A 23,624-nucleotide genomic window follows, 5' to 3' on the forward strand; every position below is an offset into this window, starting at 1 on the left:
TATTTGTTCTCTGATGGATTGCTGTCTGTTTGGCAATCATACTTAATCCTCATGTATTTATATGTTAGTGTGCTTAATTCGAAATATATGTACGTAATCACAATTTGTATATAAAGTTAAAATTGAGATTGGAAAAAGGGAATGTTGCAAAGAGACAATTACCCGACCAAAGACCGTAAAACAGCCGAAGGCCACAAATGGATCTTCAACAAAGAGAAAATCTCGCGCCCGGAGACGGGTTCGAATGGCACCTAATCAAGACTAACAATGGCCAGATGCTCCTAACTTGGGACAGGCGCATAAATGAGGGGGGGGGGGGGGCTTGCTTGCTTAGTGATATTTCAACCCTCCTCCTATACCTCTACCCAATGTTGAAAAAACATACACATCAATACATACAGTATAAAACTCCGTTTAAAAGTTCGAGTCCAATGTCAGAACTGGTACGAAAGGGTGAACACCGAATAGAAGACAAATCAAGACACAACACAAAACCGGGAACTAAAAAGGCACAGAAAGACAACTGTACACACAAAGACCGGAACATAAAAAACGAATCATAGCCTACCCGTAAAACGAAAAAAAAGGGGCAATGATAAAAAATGAGCATGTGTATCATCTCCAAGGCACCGAGACAAATAAACCGCATGAGAAGAATAATCAGAGTCTAAACGGATATCCACAAATATTATCGAGAACGAAGTTCGTTTTTTTTTTTTTAGAAAATTTATCCATACTATTTTGACAGATGCATTGTAGGAATAATGGGATGCCAGAGAAATGAGCTGTCGGAATAATTACATGTAGGAATAATAGTTGTCCGACAAACGGGATGTCACCATGCGAAATATATTGCCTGTTAAAGTCAATGAGCGCTCCTGTATGATCCTGTTCCAAGTCAGTCGCTTATGATCCAGTGTTTGTCGTTTGTTGGTGTATATCATGATTTTGTTTGTTTATTCTTTAGTAGTTAGCTGTGCTGTATGGATGTTGCTCATTGTTTGTGTATTCTTTAGTAGTTAGCTGTGCTGTATGGATGTTGCTCATTGATTGTTTATTCTTTAGTAGTTAGCTGTGCTGTATGGATGTTGCTCATTGTTTGTTTATTCTTTAGTAGTTAGCTGTGCTGTATGGATGTTGTTCATTGTTTGTTTATTCTTTAGTAGTTAGCTGTGCTGTATGGATGTTGCTCATTGTTTGTTTATTCTTTAGTAGTTAGCTGTGCTGTATGGATGTTGCTCATTGTTTTGTTGTACATGACCATTTGCATATTGTTACATCATTTAGTCTGTGATGGATAGTTGTCTAATTGGCAATAAAACCAAGTCTTCCTTTTTTTACACACGTTTCATGGTTATATTACTAGGTAGTTTGGTCCAATATCTAAAATCTAGTTGTAACAAAGGTATCTTTTCCGACCAGTGTTAACCTGTTAATCTCAGCTCAGACGTAAAATAAAAAAAAAAAGAATAATTTATTAAGATCTTAATTGCAATTTAAACATGCCAAGAACACAACATTGTCGATTTAGTATAACAAAAGTGTAAAAAGAATAAAATACAGATCCTTTGTCAAATCTTAACTTGCAACTTGAAAGCAAAGCTCAAAGGATCGGCATTCAAACATTATTAAGGTCTAAAACTTGTACGCCTTTGCAAACATTTCACTAAATGAAACTGATTCTAGGAATTCTTTCAAGTTATATTTGCCATCACTATCATAATCCAGTTCTTCTACAATACATTTAGCTTGTTCGCCTTCGAATCCATGACTTGATAGACCTGCTTCAAGTTCCTCTTTAGTCAAACTTCCGCTTCCGTCTTTGTCCATTTCTTCAAATGCTTTCTTTAATTCATCACTGCAATTGAATAATGTTTGTAGATCATGCAAAGTATATCAGTCAGTATTTTATATTTTCACAATCAAATGGGTCTTCTGGTAAAAAAAAAATCATAAATAATATAAGACGTTTGTCTTTAGTTAAATTCGATCATTTAGTTTTTGAAGCAAGTTAGTTTTTATGCTCATACTGGTTTCGTTTAATTGACCACATGTCCAACACTATTTTCGAAAGACCAATGATCGCTAAATGCTTTCTCTCGTTTTTTTCTGCATATGCAAAATTCATCTTTTTATATAACAGACTATCATTTTCTAGTGATATTAAACAATCTTCCCGGTCTTACAATTAAACTGTGTAATTTCGTCAGTATCTGTCAGAAATATTTGCAACTAGACGTTAGGCGAACAAATATAAATAACGGTGAGTCCTATCATCCTGGTGTTCATTAACTATTTAGTCTCTACGTACACATGGTACATGTATAAAAGTTTTATCTTATTCTATACTTTAAATTTACCATTTTTGAGTTCTAAGCATGCCTGTCATAAATTCCTCTTTTGTTAAATTCTTTGCTTCCTTTTGTCCGAAGAAAATAAACTTTTCCTGAAATGTACATTGACAATGTGAAATATTATCATCAGTTATTACAATGAAGTTGTCATTGGCTTTGAACAAGCTGTTAGTAACTGCTAGTACTCTGATATACATGTATGTACAAATGTACTTAGTGTCTAGCTGTTGTGTTAATGAATAAATACCCGTCGTGTTTTTGTTAGATGCATTTCTATTTGTATCCATCCTTTTATTTTGATACAGGGTCTCGATGGTCGAGTGGTCTAAATAGTTACTTAAACTGGACCTCTGTTGTGTTCTCTTATCGCTACACTGGTGCGAAGCTATAGATGGAACGGCGGACCAGTTTAAGTAGTTACTACTGTAATCACTAGCCAGTCAACACTGAGGTTGCGAGTTCGAACCCCGCTCGTGTGGGTACGCTCAACTCCAATCTTAATTGACTACAGTTGTCAGTTTTCCTATCGAAGGTCGGTAATTTTCTCAGGTCACTCCGGCTTCCTCCACCAATAAAATACTGGCCATCACGACATAGCCCAAAAGCGGTGATTAAAAGTGGCATTAAAACTCCAAAAATCAAAAATTCATTTTAATACATGTACATGATTGTATATATTCTAAACAGTCCCACATATCTCCTATCGTTAATCCTACAAATAAAATCATTTTGACATTCCTTTAGAAATGAATCAAATATGTCAGTATATACAAATAAATATTGATATTACAAATAAGTTGTAATCAGGTTAACTAGACATGATAAATAGTATTTGATCTACAATGGTTTTAAAAATAAGATATTTGATAAAGAATGTTCAAGAAATACGAAATTGACAATGCAGTACCTATAAATTAGTTCATTTTTGCTTTAAATTTTTCTGGTACCTTTGATAACTATTGATCAATTTTCATTTGTTTTATACTTTTAAAAACAACACGAAAAGCCCTGTCTGGTGTAATTTTCGTTAAATACTAACATTTATGTCGAAATCATCCACCGTTTCGTATACATCCTGGAGGCATTGCTTCACCTCCTCTATTGTAAGAACATCATTGCCATCTTTGTTATATTTCTTCCAATAAGCTTCTGCTTGTTTTGGTGTTACAGATCCGGCCATTTTATAATTTCTACTTCACGAAACAATATTTCTCAATCACTTCCTATTTCTAAATTACAGGTAAAGATGTTTATATGTACATGAAGGCGGTGTCACGGATCAGAAATCTATGGAATGTTTTACTATATTGTCATACTCGCTTACACCTTTACATGTATACATAATATTTTTGTTATTACATGATGATAAAAATATGTACCTTTAATAATATGAGAAAATTGGAGTGGAACACGACATACCTGAACACTTTATAAACTTACTTTCCCCGAGGACATGACCCTTACAAAATCTTGTCCAATTGTTTGCATTGATAATCTGCATATTTTTCCATCTTTAAACCGCTCTTGACCGATGTCCGCATTCTTTCGAATAGTAAATAAAACAGAACAACGATTTCTTTTCGTTTGCTGTTGATGAGATTCGATATTTTAGTGACGTGGAGGGCAGGGTATATTTTAAATTGAATGGTTCACACGGATTGACTTACACTTTATAAACGAATATATTCATATTTGATTTGATTCAAAAAATATGTTTTATGAATTATGAATATAAAAAAGGAGATGTGGTATGATTGCCAACTAGTCAGCTCTCCACAAGAGACCAAATGTCACCGTACGGCCTTCAACAATGAGCAAATCCCATATCGCACAGTCAGCTATTAATGGCCACGAAATGGAGGCATTGCTTCACCTCTTCTATTGTAAGAACATCATTACTGTCTTTGTTATATTTCTTACAGTAAGCTTCTGCTTGTTTTGGTGTTACATATCCGGCCATTTTATAATTTAGAATTCATGAAAAAAGTTTTCTCGATCACTTCCTAAAACAAAATTACAGGTGAAGAAGATTACAAAATTAATGTAAAACAATTCATACGAGAAAAATAGCGGCCTAATTTATGTAATAAAAAATATAAATTTAAAGCAATTTCGTTGTAATGAAACCACGACATTTCTTCGTTCTTTCTTCTTATTATGAATTGGTAACTTTTTTTCGTAAAACAAAGATGACCGGGTGTACGGATATTTTATCAGTTCGAATATTAATAAAACTTTCAAATTTGCTTGTTTGTGTTTGATATTGAAACAAATCCATAAAATATACAAAAAAACAATATTTTCCAAACATGATTGTTGGTTGATTGTTGGTTGCTTAACGTCCAGTGGCAAATATTTCATGCATATTCAGGACGAGAACAATAAATACAATAGGTAGGTTGCTGTAATAGAGGCCATCTAGGATGATGGTCGGGGAAATTAAGACTGCCACTGGAAAATGAGGGTATATTGGATAGGGACAGAAATTTTGCCTTGCAACAGGCCACCTACGGACCCCTCAAAGAGTTGTTGCAAGGGTTCTTAACGTGCAAAGAGCGTGACACTCTCTTTACAAAAGGCATCGGATTTAACGTCACCTTCTGACGGACGTGACTGCGAACTTAATACATCCCGCACAGCCAAACGGACGCCCCACTTCAGTTTACTGCCGGTCGGGAGAAGACCAAGTGACCATATTTCTATACCCCAGTCACCCTTGGGGATTATTTTCCAAACAAACAAATCCGATAGGAAAGCTTACTAGCTTATATAACATTTGATTTAAAAGAAAATATTGCTGACACGGATACAAACAGATATTTATAGTTAATCAAAACTTCTAATATGTTGTTACTGTAGATTCATTAATATTCGTTGAATACCAATTTTCGTTGATTACGTGGGTACAGGTTAACCACGAATTTAAAAGTTCAACTAATTGTAGATTTTCTATATGCTTTGTATGCAGAGATGGGCAAAACCACGAAATCAAATATTCACGAAAATGCAATTCAATCCACGAAAATTGATACCCACGAAAATAAATGAATCCAAAGTATGTTTTGAACATAAAAACACTGTATATTTTGTAACTGCCGTAAGTCATATACTTTTCACAATTATCATTTCGCAAAGAATTCATTAAAGCTGTAACCATGTTAAAGGTAACAGCAGTGCCTAGTAGTTATATCGAGAAGTACTAGGAGATAATGCTGTTTTCAGAAATCGTGTGATTTATATAACAAGGATCAACAATTAAACTGTTAGAATTCCTCAAATGAAACCTCCCTGTGGAGATACAGACACCATTTGGTATTAAAGCCCTGAAAGAAAAATAACCTCTGTTAATGTTTATTTTCATGAATCTCATGTCATTTTAATAGTTTAGGGTCACTCAGCTGTTGCATTCTCCGGGAACTTGTGTAGAACATCAATGGCCTTCTCTGAAGGTAACAAATTTAACATAAAAGATTCGCTTTTCTATACTAGCATTAATTGTTCTGAAAACACTTCTGAAATCTGCTACTTTATCATATTGAGATGGTATGTATTAATGTTTGTGAAAAAAAATAGAAGTGTGCGATCTAACCGCATGTTAACTTTTCGTCAAGGGTCATGCGGTCTGTTACCCTGACTGATGTACGATATAATGTGTTGTATAAAAATGCATGCATGCATGCATTGCCGTTTTTCAAAATTTGATTCATATTATTGTTTCCCTTAATTTAAAATTAAATTAAAATTTAAAAAAAAAAAAACACTTGGTAGTCAAAAGCATTTTTAATAGAACGTCTTGATATGCAATTTAAGTTCTCGGAAATTTAGTAAAATTGTTTGACATCTTTGTTTTATGTCCATTTGTGTTAAATTTACTACACAAAGGATAACTGCTTCATTTAAAGACTGTTGTTTTTTAGCGTTTTTCAACAAGGTATTTTAAATATTTCTTCAACTTCTGATTTTTTATTGTCCCGTTGGTATCTTTTGTTTTTGTTTGTTTATTTGTTTGTAAAAGCTATATATATTCCGAAGATAGAAGTTATGAAAGGAGAACCTTTGCCCGCACGATGGCTTTTCAGAATGCTTAAAATTTAATGTTAATAATTCCATATCGCATATCGCATACTGGTAATAGTTACAGCTTATTAAATTTAACATTCTTCTCAGGACGTTCCTGTATAATTCCTACAGCTTTGCAAGGTTAAGAAGAGCACGGCGAAATCGAATGTGCCATTTTCGCATTTGGTCTCACAGATATAACTGTCTTTTATGAATGATCATTCAATTGTTCTTTATAGGAGTTTAATTCACAAGACTGCTCTTTTAAAACTAAAAATAGTGAATAACACTTGTGAATGTGATGCATTATTTTCAGGGGAACAATATCGGAGTTTAATTCACAAGACTGCTCTTTTAAAACTAAAAATAGCGAATAACACTTGTGAATGTGATGCATGATTATTTTCAGGGGAACAATAGTTATTACTAGTATATACATGTGCTTTTAATTTTGTAATTGTGATACTTTTTTTTTGAAAATAATGGCCATGCCTTTATTTAATGCCAATAGAAGCTGGACACATTTACTTGATGCAAAGTGTACATATATACATGTTATCTGTTGTAAGCATCATTACTGTTTAACAAAATATGTTTGTCTTGACGAAGTATTTTCTTGAATATGGACTCCTTTTAAAACCGCTTTATTATGTTATAGATGAGCTTGTTTGCTATTCTCTTTCTTCTGGCAATGGTAGTCATCGAGACAGGCGGATCATGTGAGTATTAACTGTGTTTTTTTTAAGATGAGTAAATAAGATATAGCTTAATTTATCTTATACATGTTACAGTTTCGTGCCACAATCTCTGGTAGATAGACTAAGTGGTCGCAATGGCAATCATATAATTCATATTTTTATTAATCACAGTGTTTCGAAAGTCTTTTTGTATGATTTTCTGATTTGTTTCTAACAAACTTCATATACACAATGTATTTAACTCAAAGACTGCATGATTGTTTACTATTTCACATATAGTACACGTGTGTGGTTATTACAATGAAACTTCATATTAAGTAGATCTCCTTTGTTTTACTGTCTTTGTAAAAGTTTATTCCGCTTGCCGAAGAACACATGTGCTTTTTAAAAAAAATGCCATATAGAAAAGAAATTCAATTTGATATGACAAAAAAAGTTCAAACAATATGGACCTTTCTAAAATATTTACATTTGTACATAGACATAAGAATATGTGGTATGAGTGCCAACGAGACTTCTCTATCCAAGGCACAATTTGTAACATACCATTATAGGTCAAAGTACATGCGTTGATAATTATAGATTATCGTTGGTCATCTCAACGAGATTGATTTTCTCGCTTGAGCTGGTACAGCGAAAGTGAGAAAAGCAACCGAGTTGAGATGACCAATGATAATCTGTTTATCGCTATTTTACCTATGACGACGTTGTTAATTTCATGTCAATTTCGTTAGCAACGCCACGTGGCCTCCTTAGTTTCTAGCGATATTTTTTCCATCTCAAGCGAGAAGCATGATATGAAAATTATCACAAAAAAGGATCAAAAGAAAAATGCACAAAATAGCGATAAAAAGTATTACTCTGAATATATCCAACCGTATGTGTATTATCAGATTGTATTGCAGGTCTTATATTTTGAGATATTTACGTACATTGTGCTATTTTTAACTTCTTGGAGCCAATAGAGAAAACAAGTTCTCATAAAGGTATAAGTTTCAAAATAGATAGATACATGTATAATGTATGGGATAATATCCTATAGTATTATTTGATTGTAAAACTCAATAAAATTGGAACCTACATTTTTTTAATATGTTTAAATATATTTTGATTAAAGTTTCTGGACAAAGCACTCATGCATTATACGCTTCGGATGTTCCGGCTAAAGATGGTTGTTCTGGCTGCTATGTTAATGGAGTATGTTATTTAGCCAATCAACAGTGGAAAAACGAGTGTTGGACTTTACAATGTCAAAATTATGGTTACATGTATCAAAATAATGGTTATCAAATATTCAGAAGATCTGTACCAGTCAAAACTCGTACGTTTTCATAATTTTAAGACGCAATAAAACTAACTTTTAAAAGAATGAACATTTTCTTTCCATTCGCAGAATCAAGATCTTAACGTTGTAAACTTGCTGAGAGGTCTTTATTTTGTTGTTGACTCTTTTGATAAAATATAGTAATAATGTATCCTGCTTTGGTACTTTTAAAAAAATGATAAATGTGTACTTGTCAAGTCAAGTTACAATTTTCTCCCAATTGAATTTGTTTTTGAATATGAATGTCTTTCTTATTCTTTTTTGCGATTATTACGCTTTTCTATCCAATCTACAAAACTGTAATTAAACGCAATCTTCAGGCGTTTAAAATTTTGTTATATGACTCAAGCGTGAAGTTAATTCAGAGGAAGTTGACCCTATTCCTTAATTGTCATACGTGTATGTAAAATTCTCTTAATAGTACGTTAAATGTTATTTATGTTGAGAGAAACACTTCTGCTTAATAGTCTTTAGTTATTTTTTGCTTATAATTAAATTGTACTGAATTATGAAAATTTCTGAAATACTTTAATATTCCTATATTTTTTTTTATATAGTTCTAGATTATGATTAAGGTAACACAGTTTGCGAGTCGATTCTCAAAGAAGATTACTCTTTCCAGTCATACTTGTTTTTGTATGTTTTTGGTTTTATTTATTGTGCGATGAGTGTAAAAGTTAGAATCAACATACAAAATATTTGATAAACGTAAATAGTTATCAAAGGTACCAGGATTATAATTTAGTACACCAGACGCGCGTTTCGTCTACGTAAGATCGCATTGCGGTTGAATTATTTTGCATGTATGTACAAATCCCTCTTTTAGATGGACGGATCACTTCAAAGGATAAATCGTATATAATCATTATTTATAATAAATAGTCAGTCAAGAAATACACGTATATATATTTTGCAATTTTTCTACACTTTCAATTGATTATTTTTCTCACAAAAAAGATTTTTTTTAGAACATATAATTTTACTAAGAGATGAATATAAGAACATATTTGAATGGCAGTGAACTCTATTAATAAAGTGACGTTTTGGTAAACATTCATTCATTGTTTTGATATTCCTACGATTATTTTCTTTTTCTTGACAGAGTGTAAAGATTCGTACGGGAAATGTGTGGATAATGGTCATGATGGTGTAATAGACCACAGACGATGCACTTGTCATGTGACAGGATCATTGTATACATGGAAATGTAAATATAACAAATAAAAATCAAAACTTGGTCTACTTGTTGTTTTTATATTACATTGTAACATTTTGTTTTAAATACGTCAAAGTCAAATTTTCCGTTTAGACAAACCTTGTTTCCTCCTATTTATTCAGAGTTTGTATAGATCAAACATTTCCAAATTTAAGATAGCATTTTTCAAAGGGACAAATCATGATGATATGATGTCTTTTTCACAGTAAAATGTGTGCATTCGTGTTTTTAAGCGGGTAAAACTTACTTTTACTTTAAAATATGCGACATTGTTCTTTGGAGCTATGTTTGAAAACAACAATCCAGTGAATTTCAAGACTGGCCCCATTATCAATTTTAACCTAGTAAAAGTAATAATATATGTATACTTCACTGGCGAACCTTTTTATGCAATGTGGTTTTACTGTATATACGTATCACTGCTATTTAACAAATTAGTGAATTTCATCTTGTGACTTTACATTTGGAAAATCTTAGCAAACCCACACACTCGTTCATTCAACTTGAAGTTTTATATTTATTTTTCTTTTACTTCAAACCGTGATATTTAATTTATCACCTAATATTGGCATGACCATTTGATAACAAAAAAAAGCTTTTGAATCAATTATGTCATATTTTGCATCACTTCATTAACAATATTCAAATTTAAAACAAAAGAGGGATACACAGCTTAATATCGATATGATAAAAATACTACAAGACATATAAATCATGTTATCTTTAAAACATCAAGACTGTACTCGGGTGATGTGATGTGATGCTTTTATCATTTTTAACGTATAATAAATATATGGAAAAAAAATGAACAAAAAACAAATATGTAACAAATAAACTAACAACCACTGAATTACAGGCTCCTGACTTAGGAAAGGCACATACATACATAATGTGGCGGGGTTAAACATGTAAGCGGGATCCCAACCATTCCCTAACATGGAACAGTTGTGAAACAGTACAACATAAGAACGAACTATAAAAATCTATTGAAAAAGGCTGAACTTATCAAATGGATACAAATAGAAATACATCTAACAAAAACACAAACTGTTATATAGTATTCTATAGTTTCATAGGTACATATTATAAAATTTATTTACAAGACAGTGATTTGACTAACGCTCGATAATTTAGGTTACGACTGAAAGATAACTATTTTAATTTTTAGCGGCAAATATAACATGCTTGATTCCCCGAGGGTATCACCAGCCCAGTAGTCAACACTTTTGTGCTGACGTGAATTACATTGATATGGTCATATTTATAAATTAACTGTTTAAAAAACTTCAGCTGTATTTGGCAAAACTTTTAGAAATTTTGGTCCTCAATGCTTTTAAACTTTTTGTACTTTATTTGGCCTTTTTAACTGTTTTTGGATTCGAGTGTCACTGATGAGTCGTTTGTAGATGAAACGCGCGTCTGGTGTAAATACAAAATTTAATCCTGGTATCTATGATGAGTTTATTTACAATCACTGGGTCAGATGCCACTTCTGGTGGAGTTTTTAATTCCCTGATGGTATCATCAGCCCTAAGGTACTTTAATTCATAAACGGACCTATTGGTATGTTCTAGTATACATGTTTAAGCACACATACCCTTGATTTTATTTCTGTAATGTAAATCCTTTATTTAAATACTATCAATTTACAACAATATATTAGAAATATTGTTGTTTTGGGACACAGTAGCGGACATCATAAAGAATAGACTTAAAATGATTTATCATGCACTTATACACTATTTGAACCTGCTCATCGAGAATGATAAAGGGACAATTTGTTCCTGTATAATACAGATTCAGTGGGTCCTATAACGTTTGTGAGTTTAATCATTCGGAAAAATTAATATAGATATAGATCACACTTTTCTTAAACACAAACCAATACAAACGAGAGTAAATAGATGACATCTGCTGAAAACTTTATTGATCAAAAGGTTAACCAAAATTAGTAATGGCACAAACACAAGTGACTTCGAAATTTAAGTATTTCCATGGGCTATAAACACCACACGCAAAACGAAATTGTAACCTTTAAATTCTATATTAACCTTTTCAATGTTCAACCTTTTTTATAATCCTAATACAATTTATATACAGAGGAATATTCCTAAAGAATGAGACTACAAATCAAAACAACTATTTTCAACATCATCATCTTTAAAACTAAAAAGCTTTTTAGAAAGCTATTACTTGTTACTAAATGTTGTCCTACTTTACGGTTATATCCTTACATGTATAATGTAAATGTTGATAAATCAAATGATGATGATGATAAAGATACGTACCTTTAATGTTAGAAAAGGGGAGTGAAACAGGACAAACATCATACCACTTTTGAACGATTTCCGAATTCTTTCGGATATGAGATTAATACTGAACAACAGTTTCCTTTTTTATTGATTAGAATGTGTATATACATGCAGTGTGTAGAAGGATACTCCTAAATTGAAAGTTTTTATAGAATGATTCATAGTTAAACGTATATATTGATATTTTAATTTATCAAAAAAAATTATTTAAGCATACCGTTGTCACAGTGGTGGTGAAAAACAGTCTTTCTTCTCATTGCGAAATTTTAAACTATACAAATCAATTTTAAAACGAAGTAAAATTTCTATTCAATAAGGAGATGGCCGGGGTGTTTTGACATTTTGTACGGATAAATAACATTTTCGAATTTGCTAGTTAGTATTAATAAAAACAAAATCATGAAATATACAATAACAGTACTTTTAAACAAACTGTTGAATACCCGTTAGGAAATGTATTTACCAGTTCAAAATATGGCACAGATGTAGTGAATCATTTTTTAACATTTTTTTTTTTTTTTTTTTTTAGAAAAAAAGTTAATATTTATCAAACTATATCTATAATTTGCCTTAAGTCATATGCTGATTATCATAGTCTACCATTGCTTTGACCACCGGCTTTATATAACCTGACATCAATAAAAAAATATTATCAATTAAGTCAAAATACAAATGCTTGTAGTATAAACAAAAGCTGTATCCAAGTTTAAGGCAACAGCAGTGTCTAATTTTTATCGAGAAGTTTTTGAATGATGAACACAGTTTGCTGAAATCGTGTGATTACTAATCTAATCGGCGTATAAATGTATGAGTGGCCGTTCGTGTCATTTGCGCGATATTCTAACGCGTTAGTAAAAACTAACGCGTTATTTTGCTAAACTAACGCGTTATTTCTTCATTTTAACGCGTTATTATACAAAACTATCGCGATACTTTTGTATATTGTACAAATGTAATCTATCGCGATATTTTATTGGAATTAACGCGTTAATTTTTGATTTTTGTACAATGATGTTAACCAATCACAAGCGCGGTTCTAGATGGAATCTGAAGAGACAACGGAGATAACATTAACAATAAAAAATTATAAACAAGAGTTCCCTCAACCAACATACATAGCTAAACTCAAGACTTTATAAACAAGAGTTCCCTCAACCAACATACATAGCTAAACTCAAGACTTTATAAACAAGAGTTCCCTCAACCAACATACATAGCTAAACTCAAGACATACTACGTAGAACTTGAACAACCTAATTAATACTTCATCTATTAGTAAAAAGATAGAAGAGATAATTAGGAAATTGTTTTCTCAAAAAGAAATATGAAAACATATGGGCACATGTATTTTCTACCTACAATCCACAAAATTAACCCAGAGGTAGTTAAAAATATCATTTAACAAGGTTTTAACCATTCAGATATTGAGGTTGCATATAGACCCATTGTCAACAAAAGCAATTCCCCAACCTGTAGAATTGAAAAATTCTTAGATCTAATTTTTAAACCTTTATTGAGGAAAGATCCATTCTTCATGCAAGACTCTAAAGATTTCATTGTAAAATTAGAGAAAGAAAAGATTTTCTGATTGCCTATGATGTTACTTCGATGTATACAAACATGCAAATAAAAGATTTGCAAGAAACATTAGTCAACAATTTAGAAAAAATTGACAAGCTATCATATAATTTTCAAATCCCCAATTTAGCAGATTTAGCTGAGCTAATTAAAATAGTATTAGAAAACAATGAATTTGAATTTAATGGACACATCTATAAACAGATAATAGGCGCCCCCATGGGAGGGATTTTATCGCCTACGTGCACAGATTTACATCTGGCCTCTATACTAAAGATGATATTAGATAAATTCCAGTACAGAACACACATTAAATTACACTGTCAATATAGAGATGACGGCTTTATGGTCTTCACTGGTAATATGTTACAAATAGAGGAATTTTTTAGCATTGCTAATAAGATCGACAATCTGTTAAAATTTACTTGTGAAGTATCTGAAGAGTTAATGACCTACCTAGATTTAGAGGTTTATAAAGGTAATAGATTTCATATAAATGGAATCTTGGATGTCAAATCTCACATTAAAAAGACAGAAACTTATCAATTTGCAACCCAATAGCTTTCATCCACAGAGTACCTTTAAAAGTATCACTGTGGGAGAAACTATACGGCACATTAGAAACAATAATAATGAAATCGATTTGAACAAGCACCTAATTAACCTTGAACTAAAATTAGTAGATAGAGGATATAATAAACCAATTACTAGAGATCTGATTTCAGATACTTGCAACAAAGTTAAACGTTGCAATACATTAACTAGAAAGACCATTAAGAAAAATATACCGTTGACTCTCATAACTAAATATAACCCAGCAGTTAAGGGCATACGATACAGTTTTGATCCCGTATTTAAGTTTTGATGAAAATTTGCATGTAGGCTATTTTTTACCTGATTAAATCAAATATGTAATAAAAAATATACCTTCATGTGCTACTCTTTGAGTTAATTGAGTTCAACTTTCAGATATTTCCCCAAAATACGGATTTTTGGACGTATTTTTCCTTTCGATAGAAATACATAACTTTTTTGTTTTAAAAGAAAAACACGATCTGTTTTTTGTTAAATTATTTGTAATTTATGTGTTATATAAATATTGCATAAATTTGTACATTTTGTTTTTACAAATAACTCAAATTTATCAAATGTTCATGAATGTAGGAAAAAATTGTCATTTTTTGCTGTATATTATTCAAATTTTAAAAAAATGCACTATTTACGTTTTCATGAAAATTGGTACACATAATCTTCTTGCGTAATCAAACCAAATGCCATTTTAAAAAAGAGGGGTCCATGAACTCGTTTTCAAGTTAAATCAGTTTGAATTATAAAAATCAGCCGAAAACTGCATCTTTTCCCGATAAGTCACCGTTTCACGTCTCGAAAATAACAATTTATGTTAGAAACGTCATTACCTCCACTGTAACTGTATAGTATGCCCTTAAAGGGCTGGGTAGAGCATTAATAAGAAAGTCCTGGAATATTTTACAGTCAGATGAAGTATGCAGACAATTTAAAAAAAAAAGTGCCTATCATTGCGTATAAACGCAGCAGAAATCTTAAAGAATATTTTGCCGAAACCCGGCATTAGTTGGGAGACTTTAAAAAAGGAACCCAAGGTAGGCCACTTATAGAGTGAGCCAATCTAAAAAATTCCGAAACACCGTTATTTTAAAAGAATTAATACCTTAGGCAATCAGAAATAAAGAAAAACGGTGTAAAGTCTTGAGTTTAGCTATGTATGTTGGTTGAGGGAACTCTTGTTTATAACATTTTGCATTAATTCCAAAACATAGAAGTAACAAAATCTCTCATTGGATGATGCTTATTTCCGTATTATCGCGATAGTTTTCATAAATATCGCGTTAATAGTGAAAACTAACGCGTTAGTTTGATAATATTTTAAAGTAAAAGCAAAAATGAAATATCGCGATAGTTTTGTATAATAACGCGTTAAAATGAAGAAATAACGCGTTATTTTATCAAAATAACGCGTTAGTTTAACAAAATAACGCGTTAGAATATCGCGCAAATGACACGAACGGCCACTCATATAAATGCTCCCAGAAAACACAAAAAAAACTAACATTAAGTTTAAGGCAATGGCAGTGCCTAATTTATATCAAGAATTACTTGGAGGATAAACATGTTCAACTTTTAGAATTTCTAAATGATACAAACACCATTTGATATTAAGGAAAGTGGCCTCTGTTTATATCCATTAATCTTGTGCAATATAAATACTATAGGGCCTCTCAGCTGTTGCATTCTCTGGGGTCTCGTATGGGACATGAACGGCCTTCTGTGAAAGAAAAAAAGATAACATAAAAGAATTGCTTTGTTTTAACATTTACATTGAATATTTTGAAAACACTTGTGAAATCTGCGTGATTATCATATCAAAATGGTATGTACTATTCTAAGATATATAATGTTGGTTGACAAAATTAAATGTACGTCATATCACCGTATGCAAGTACTAGTATGTTGTCAATGTTCCTGTGATCTATTTCTTTAACTTGTTGTATGGTACGATAAAATGAGTTGTCATTGCCGTTTTCCAAAGGTTAAATAGTTTTACTTAATTTCGGTAAATAAACCGCATGTTTCACAAAAACACGTAATAGTCATATTATTCTCGAGAGTATAAAAGGCCTCTGTAAATTGAAGAGCTAGATCTGTATGATTGAAATTTTAATTCCTAGAATGTGAGTAAAACTGTTAGAACCATTTTAGAACTAATTGCATAACAGTGTGGTCGACAGTAAAACGTTTGTAGGTTGTAACTTGTTTGTCAACGGCTATGATTTTATGTTCACCCAGTCTGTCAGAGGCCTTCCAGTGGGGATTGAAATATTCACTTGTTACACATTCCGATACATAAAATGAAACTTTCTTTTTACAAAGCTTGAAAGGAATTTGTTTTAAATATTTATTATAATCATCACATACAACCGTGTCATTTATAAGAATAATAATGTTCAGAGATGATATTATTTAATAATAATAAAAAAAATAGGTTTATCCATTGTAAAAAAAACTATTAAGTTGATGGGGTTAATTAACAAAATATCTCATTGATTAAGAGCACAACTACTTCTACGGTGTGATCATTTAAGAATGGCCTACTATTTATTCAATGCGTATACATGTGGGTTTTGTTTGTGAAGAGTTCTGGATAATTAAAAAATCATTTGATTTCTTTGTTTAATACCATAAAACGATTCATTCTTTCAGATATTTGTCACTTTGCCTTATCTTCAAGTCCAACACAATTTCTCACGTTTCTTACAAAACTTATATTCTTGTGATGTATTCTTTTGTTGAAAAAAAAATGTATAGATATAGATAGATATAGGAAGCTGTGGTATGAGTGCCAATGAGACAACTCTCCTCCCAAGTAATAATTCATAAAAGTAAACCATTATAGGTCAAGGTACGACCTGCAACACGGAGCCTTGGCTCACACCGAACACAGGCGCTTGGGTGCTGTTCGGTGTCACAGGCGCTTGGGTGTATGATACAGATTTTTTTTTTTAGATTTTTTTTTTGCTGATTAAAATATTCAATTTTCTATATTTATAATACATATCTATCACTTCTGTGCATGTTTCACCTAGTTTCGAGTGTTTTAAACGACCCAGAGAAAATACCCAATTTTACTATCCATACTAAAACTAGTATGGATAGTAAAATTGGGTATTTTCTCTGGGTCGTTTAAAACACTCGAAACTAGGTGAAACATGCACAGAAGTGATAGATATGTATTATAAATATAGAAAATTGAATATTTTAATCAGCAAAAAAAAAATCCCAAAAAAAAATCTGTATCATACACCCAAGCGCCTGTGACACCGAACAGCAAGTTATAGAGGGCCCCAAAACTACTAGTATAAAACCATTCAAACGGGAAAACCAACGAGAAACGAAAAACACATATGAACTACATAAACAGACGACATCATGCATTGTAACTTTTAAAGCAAATTAAGTAAAAAAAAAAATCTGAAAGAACGTGCGATATCATATTAGGAAAATTGATGGTCAAACCATAACAAAAAATCAAGTTAAGAATTTTAAGTATTCAACCTTTATAGCTTGCTTGTTCAGTGTGAACCAAGACTCCGTGTTGAAGGCCATTTTTATTTATTTTCAAATTACAAAGGTTATTCCTGATTAGTATTTTTAATTATTTTATTTAGGCGTTTAGAACCTTTGGTGACCTCACAGTTTAAATTTATATGATAAGTACGTCGTGAGCAGTGGGCATTACAGACGAACGTTCACCTAATTTTCCCCAGTCAATGAATGGCCATAGCTACACTGTTATGAATTTCATACTATATATCCTCGAATTTGCACTTAGTACCATCAAAACCAAGGAAGCCACATGGAGAGTAGTATCTGTCTACCCAGATACTACTCTCCATGTGGCTTCCTTGGTTTTGATGGTACTAAGTGCAAATTCGAGGATATATAGTATCTGTCTACCCGAACTTCCGGTAACATGGCGATTGCATGAAGTGGTGTTTTTCTACTCTCCGCCGTTTTTATTGAAAACACAGTTAATAAGTTATGTGAGTTATGAGCTAGGTCTTAAAATAAAAACAATAGATGATCCAGAAACAACTCTGTCTGTTTTAATGACATTTATCTGATAAAAACTCTTTAATTGCCACAAACATTACAGTTATAAGATCATTCGAGTGGACCGAATTCCAGTACTCGTGTAAACAGAGGCCACTGGTCGGAATAGAAACCAATACCTGAAATACATTTTGACGGTATTATACTGAAACAGCTGATACAATGGACCCCAGGGAACAAGAAAGGTATGAGACACTAAAACAAATGTACGAATCAAAGTCTGTGTCCGAATGTTTTGCAAGTTTGCACCTTAAATTAGAGGGGGATGTTGAAACTCTGAGAACGGAGGTCAAGGTACTAAGGGACAATGTAGAAAACCTTGAATCTCACGCTAAACTCATGGAGGATAGTATAAAAGATGTCCATAACACACTCCTCCCTGATATTGAGGAAAAAATATCAACAGAAGAAAAGGAACGTCTAAAGCTGGAGTATTGGGGCCGAAAATGGAACCTGGTTATAAGTGGCGTGAGGGGATCCCCCTTGACCGAGATGCCTAAAGCGACTGATGTTTATGTCCGGGCCTTCTTTGAAAAAACTCTAGAGATACCAAAGGAGCGCATAGAAAAAATGCTATTCCAGGCCATGCATAGGCTACCAGGAAAAGAGAGCGACAAGGAGAAGAGAAAGATCATTGTACGGTTTAATAGCCTAATAGATCGAGATGATGTTCTGGCTGCAGGAATGAAATTAAAACGTGGAAGTGGTTACAGTGTCGTTCCCGATGTGCCGCCGTCTGTTGCAAAACTTAGATTTAACCTTCTGAATGAAAGACGTGCACTGTCCTCATCTGAACAGAGGAACGTCCATCTAGTGTACATTAAAGATTATCCGTTTGTTATGCTGAAAAAAAAGAGATCATCATAGACTTTTTAGCTTACCTACTCGTGAAAAAAAAACCAATGACAACTTTTAACTGAATTAAACCAAGAATTGTAACAAAAACTCATTTGAACACTCATAGTATATCTTTTTAGTATTATTGTATGTTATAACTTTGTTTTTTGATGTTTTTTTGCCATTGTGTATTTTGAAACTCTCTCTAAATTCGGGTTTTTTTTCTATGTTGTTAATTGAGTGTCCCGGTCAATCTGCACATGGCTAATTTGCATATTAGGTATCCCAGGTAGACATGCGCAAACAAAACCGGATGTTTTGACTCGTGCAAGCTAATCAGACATAAACACTAATAGATTCATTACAGTAATATTGCCTACTCTAAACTAAATAAATACACAATATGTGCCTTTTGAGAGTAATTAGGCAAAAGGTAATCCAGTTACGTAACATGTTTGAACTTGTCCTATTGGTGAAAATAGTTTTATAAGTTTTAAGCGTGGTCACCGGCGGTAGATCATAAAATCCACATGTCAAGATACATATCACCACATGTTGCACTTTTTCTCTATTTCAAAGAGCCCTACATATAAGTAACATGTCACTAAAGAATATTTATAAAACCCTAGTATCTTTAAAAAAAACATGTCTACCTGAGAGACAAGTTACAAACAAATAGTTATCTGCTTTCCACAAAAAAAGGGGGCACCCCTGTCAAAAATAACAAATACTTCATTCAAACTTCCGAACCTTAATCAAACACTATTAAAATTAACTGGGAAATAGATTTTACACCATATTTAAGGTTAAAAAACTGTTCTTTTAGAGGCATGAAGAAAAGAGCCAAAAAAAAAAAAAATAATAATAATAAAAAAGATTTAGACAACACTATATTTTGTTTACATAAATGGCTGGGGAAGAAGGAAACCCACTGTATCTTAGTTACTTAATTTATTTGATTTAAATTGTATTTGCTGCAATACCATGAAACGGGAGCTTTTTGGTAGTTATTGTTTAAATGGTTGGAAAAAAGCATTTTTATGTCACTTTCATTTCTCTCTATTTATTTGTACTTCATTTTTTTGTATTGCTCTGAATATGTTTATTGACTGTATAATTTTAGATCATTCATCCGTTACAATTGTAAGTGATATAAAATATGGGTAGTTTGAAAATTGGTTGCATAAATTGTAGAGGCCTGTCTTCTGATAAAATTAAAAGAAGAGATATATTTAGTAAATGTAGAGAAAACTATGATATGGTTTTCTTGGTAGATACTCACTGTAAAAAAGAACTTGAAAAGTATTGGCAAGCAGAATGGGGGTATAAAATAATATTTGGGTCGCATACCACGAGCAGTAGGGGCGTGGCTATCTTATTTAGAAGCACTTTTTCTTTTGAAATCTTTGGACAGAAAGTGGATCAAGACGGGAACTATGCAATTCTAGATATAAAAATTTTCAATCATAGAATGACAATAGCAGTAGTATATGGACCCAACGAGGACAAACCAGTTTTTTATGAAATACTCCAAAGAGATATTGAAAATTTTGGTAATACTTCAGTAATAGTGGGGGGTGATTGGAATTTACCACAAAATTATGATATGGATACTTTAAACTATTTGCACAAAAATAATCCTAAAGCCCAAAAAAAGGTTAATGAAATGATGTCAGAAATAGATTTGGTTGATGTTTATAGGGAATTATACCCAGAGAAAAAGAGGTTTTCCTGGAGAGGACCTAACAAGAAGCAGGCAAGACTGGACTACTTCCTTGTCTCATCTGATTTTCAACCACTGATAACCTCGTGTGATATTGGTGTTGCATATAGGTCTGATCACTCACCTGTATCTCTGTCCATTCAATTTAATACAAATGAAAAAGGCAAAGGGACGTGGAAATTTAACAATGCTTTATTATACGACAAAGAATTTATTGCTAATACTAAAACTTGTATTGCTGATTGTATTGATCAATATAAAATAGTTGATTCTGAAAATAGGGAAGAAATAGAATTTTCCATTTCAGACCAACTGTTTTGGGAAACATTAAAACTGATGATACGAGGAAAAACAATATCTTATTCATCTTTTAAAAAGAAAGAACGCAGTAGGGAAGAAGAAGAACTAGAAAGTCAATTGAACAATTTGAACAATAATGAAAATATCAATGATAAAAGGGAAGAAATTACACGTATTGAACTTCAGTTAAGGTCTTTAAGAGAATCTAGAATAAAAGGGGCAATAATGAGAGCAAAAGCAAAATGGCAAATTGAAGGAGAGAGAAGTACAAAATATTTCTGTAATCTAGAGAAAAGAAATTATATTGAAAAAGTAATTCAAAAATTAACTCTAGATAATGGTGAAACTATCACTGATCAAGCAAAAATTCGTGCGGAACAAAAGTTATATTATGAAAATCTATATTCATCTAAGAAAACAATTATAAATAATACACACAGAGCTAATTTCTTTTCTCTGGAAAACCCATTTATCAAAATTCTCTCTGATGAACAAAATATTAATTTAGAGGGGGAACTAAAAAGCTCAGAAATTCATAATGCATTAAAAAATATGAAAAATGGAAAATCTCCCGGTCTGGATGGTTTTACAACTGAGTTTTATAAATTTTTTTGGCACGACATTAATCCTTTCCTACTGCGTTCTTTCAAAGAAGCATTTCAAGGAGGTAAATTATCAATTTCACAAACACAAGGTGTTATTACCTGTCTACCCAAAGATGGTAAACCAAAACATTTTCTAAAAAATTGGCGACCTATTTCACTACTTAATGTAGACTATAAAATAGTATCAACATGTATTGCAAATAGAATTAAAAAAGTCCTAGATCACCTGATTAGTGAAACTCAAACTGGCTTTATGAAAGGCAGATATATTGGTGAGTGTACAAGACTTATATATGACCTCTTGAAAAAAGTAGATGAGGAAGATATTCCTGGCTTGCTTGTTTTGTTGGACTTTGAAAAAGCTTTCGACTCTCTTGAGTGGAACTTTATATGCGAAACCTTGAAATTTCTAGGTTTTGGTGACACAATAGTGAAATGGTTCACAACTCTTTACTACAACTCAAAAAGTTGCATTCAAAATAATGGCTATCTATCTGATTTTTTTGTAATAGAGAGGGGGGTACGACAAGGGGATCCGCTGTCTCCCTATCTTTTTATTTTATGTTTGGAACTGCTTAGTGCATCTATAAAATATGACAACAACATCAATGGTATAAAGATTAAAAATTCTGAATTTTTACTCAGTCAGTATGCTGATGATTCGACTTTGATCCTGGATGATAGTGAAGAATCTCTCAACAGTGCTCTAAATAAGATAGACTTGTTTTACTCATGCTCTGGTTTGAAGGCTAATTTTGAAAAAACCCAAGTTATATGGATTGGGGCAAAAAGGGGCTGTGGTGAGGAGCTAAACACAAATAAAACAATAATATGGAACCATTCAGGAAATTTCAAACTCCTAGGCATTCAATATTGTTTGTCAAAAGTTGATATATGTGTTGATAATTATTTAGAAAAAATTCAAAAAGTAAAAAATCTTTTAAGTGATTGGTCATTCAGAAATATTACTATATATGGGAAAATTGTAGTTGTGAAAACTCTCGCCCTACCAATTCTAATTCAATGTTTTACTGTTTTACCAGATCCATCCCCAGATATATTAAAGCAGTTACAAGCTATGCTATACAGATTTGTGTGGGATGGTAAAGGGGACAAAATTAAAAGAAATATACTTATCTCAAATTACGAGGATGGTGGGGTAAAAATGCCACATATTGAATCATTTATAAAATCACTTAAGTTATCCTGGGTTAAAAAAGTTTTAGACCCCACAAATTATTCCTCATGGAAAGTTCTATTGGCAGATCACCTTGAAATGAATGGTGGAGAAAATATGTGGCATCTATCAAAATCAGCACTCAATGAAATTAAAAAAGAATTTAACCCTTTTTGGCAAAATGTAATTTCATCATATGCCTCACTGTGTGAACCTCTGACCACAGCCCCAAGTGATATCTTGTCTCAACCATTGTTTTTAAATGAAAATATTATGATTGATGGAAAAACAGTTTTTTTATAAAAGGTGGATACAGAATAATGTATTTTTCATAAATGATCTCATTAAGGAAAATGGAGAATTTTACAATTATGATGAATTTATTAGAAATCATAATATAAAAACAACTTTCTTAGAGTTCTATGGACTAATCTTGGCTCTTCCAAAGGAATGGAAGAATATAATTCATTCACAAGTATTTATCAAACTAAATACTGTCAGTCACAAAATTGTTACCGCCATAAAAACAGTTGATAAAGTATCAAAACATTTGTATAAATTTTTTCTAGAGAAAATAAAGGAAACCCCATCACGCATACAAGAGAAATGGAAAATAAAATTGGGAATAGATATTGTGGCCGAAGAATGGAATTATTTTTTTAGTCTTCCTTTACTTATAACTGAAGATCCCACATTAAGGGCATTTCAATACAGATTACTCCATAGAATTCTAGGAACAAATATTTTACTTATGAAGTGTAAATATAGTGAAACAGAACTGTGCACTTTTT

At 32.1% G+C, this 23,624-nt stretch overlaps 1 protein-coding gene and 1 long non-coding RNA gene across 2 annotated transcripts; one reads left to right on the plus strand and one right to left on the minus strand.

Moving 5' to 3' along the window:
* Window positions 1-1,458: 1,458 nt before the first annotated feature.
* On the minus strand, window positions 1,459-3,737 carry LOC139523533 (calcium-binding protein 1-like). Its single transcript, XM_071317629.1, has 3 exons — window positions 3,394-3,737; window positions 2,361-2,446; window positions 1,459-1,858 (listed from the first exon to the last, which is right to left on the minus strand). The coding sequence occupies exons 1-3, from the start codon at window positions 3,532-3,534 to the stop codon at window positions 1,636-1,638; spliced, it is 450 nt and encodes a 149-aa protein (XP_071173730.1). The 5' UTR covers window positions 3,535-3,737; the 3' UTR covers window positions 1,459-1,635.
* A 2,115-nt stretch (window positions 3,738-5,852) lies between these two features.
* LOC139522387 (uncharacterized) lies at window positions 5,853-9,673 on the plus strand. The gene is made up of 4 exons (XR_011664409.1): window positions 5,853-5,897; window positions 7,072-7,132; window positions 8,229-8,432; window positions 9,538-9,673. It is a non-coding gene; the product is annotated as an uncharacterized lncRNA (long non-coding RNA).
* Window positions 9,674-23,624: the final 13,951 nt, after the last annotated feature.

The sequence above is a fragment of the Mytilus edulis genome, chromosome 5, assembly GCF_963676685.1.
Source record: "Mytilus edulis chromosome 5, xbMytEdul2.2, whole genome shotgun sequence".
NCBI classification, from domain to species: Eukaryota; Metazoa; Mollusca; class Bivalvia; order Mytilida; family Mytilidae; genus Mytilus; species Mytilus edulis.

What these genes read in the sequence shown, in the direction of transcription:
- LOC139523533 (XM_071317629.1), bottom strand. Translation starts at nt 3,534, where the DNA reads ATGGCCGGATCTGTAACACCAAAACAAGCAGAAGCTTATTGGAAGAAA. An exon ending in TGGATGATTTCGACATAAAT is followed by an intron (nt 2,447 to 3,393) that starts GTTAGTATTTAA and finishes TGTACATTTCAG; the next exon opens with GAAAAGTTTATTTTCTTCGG. An exon ending in ATGCTTAGAACTCAAAAATG is followed by an intron (nt 1,859 to 2,360) that starts GTAAATTTAAAG and finishes ATTCAATTGCAG; the next exon opens with TGATGAATTAAAGAAAGCAT.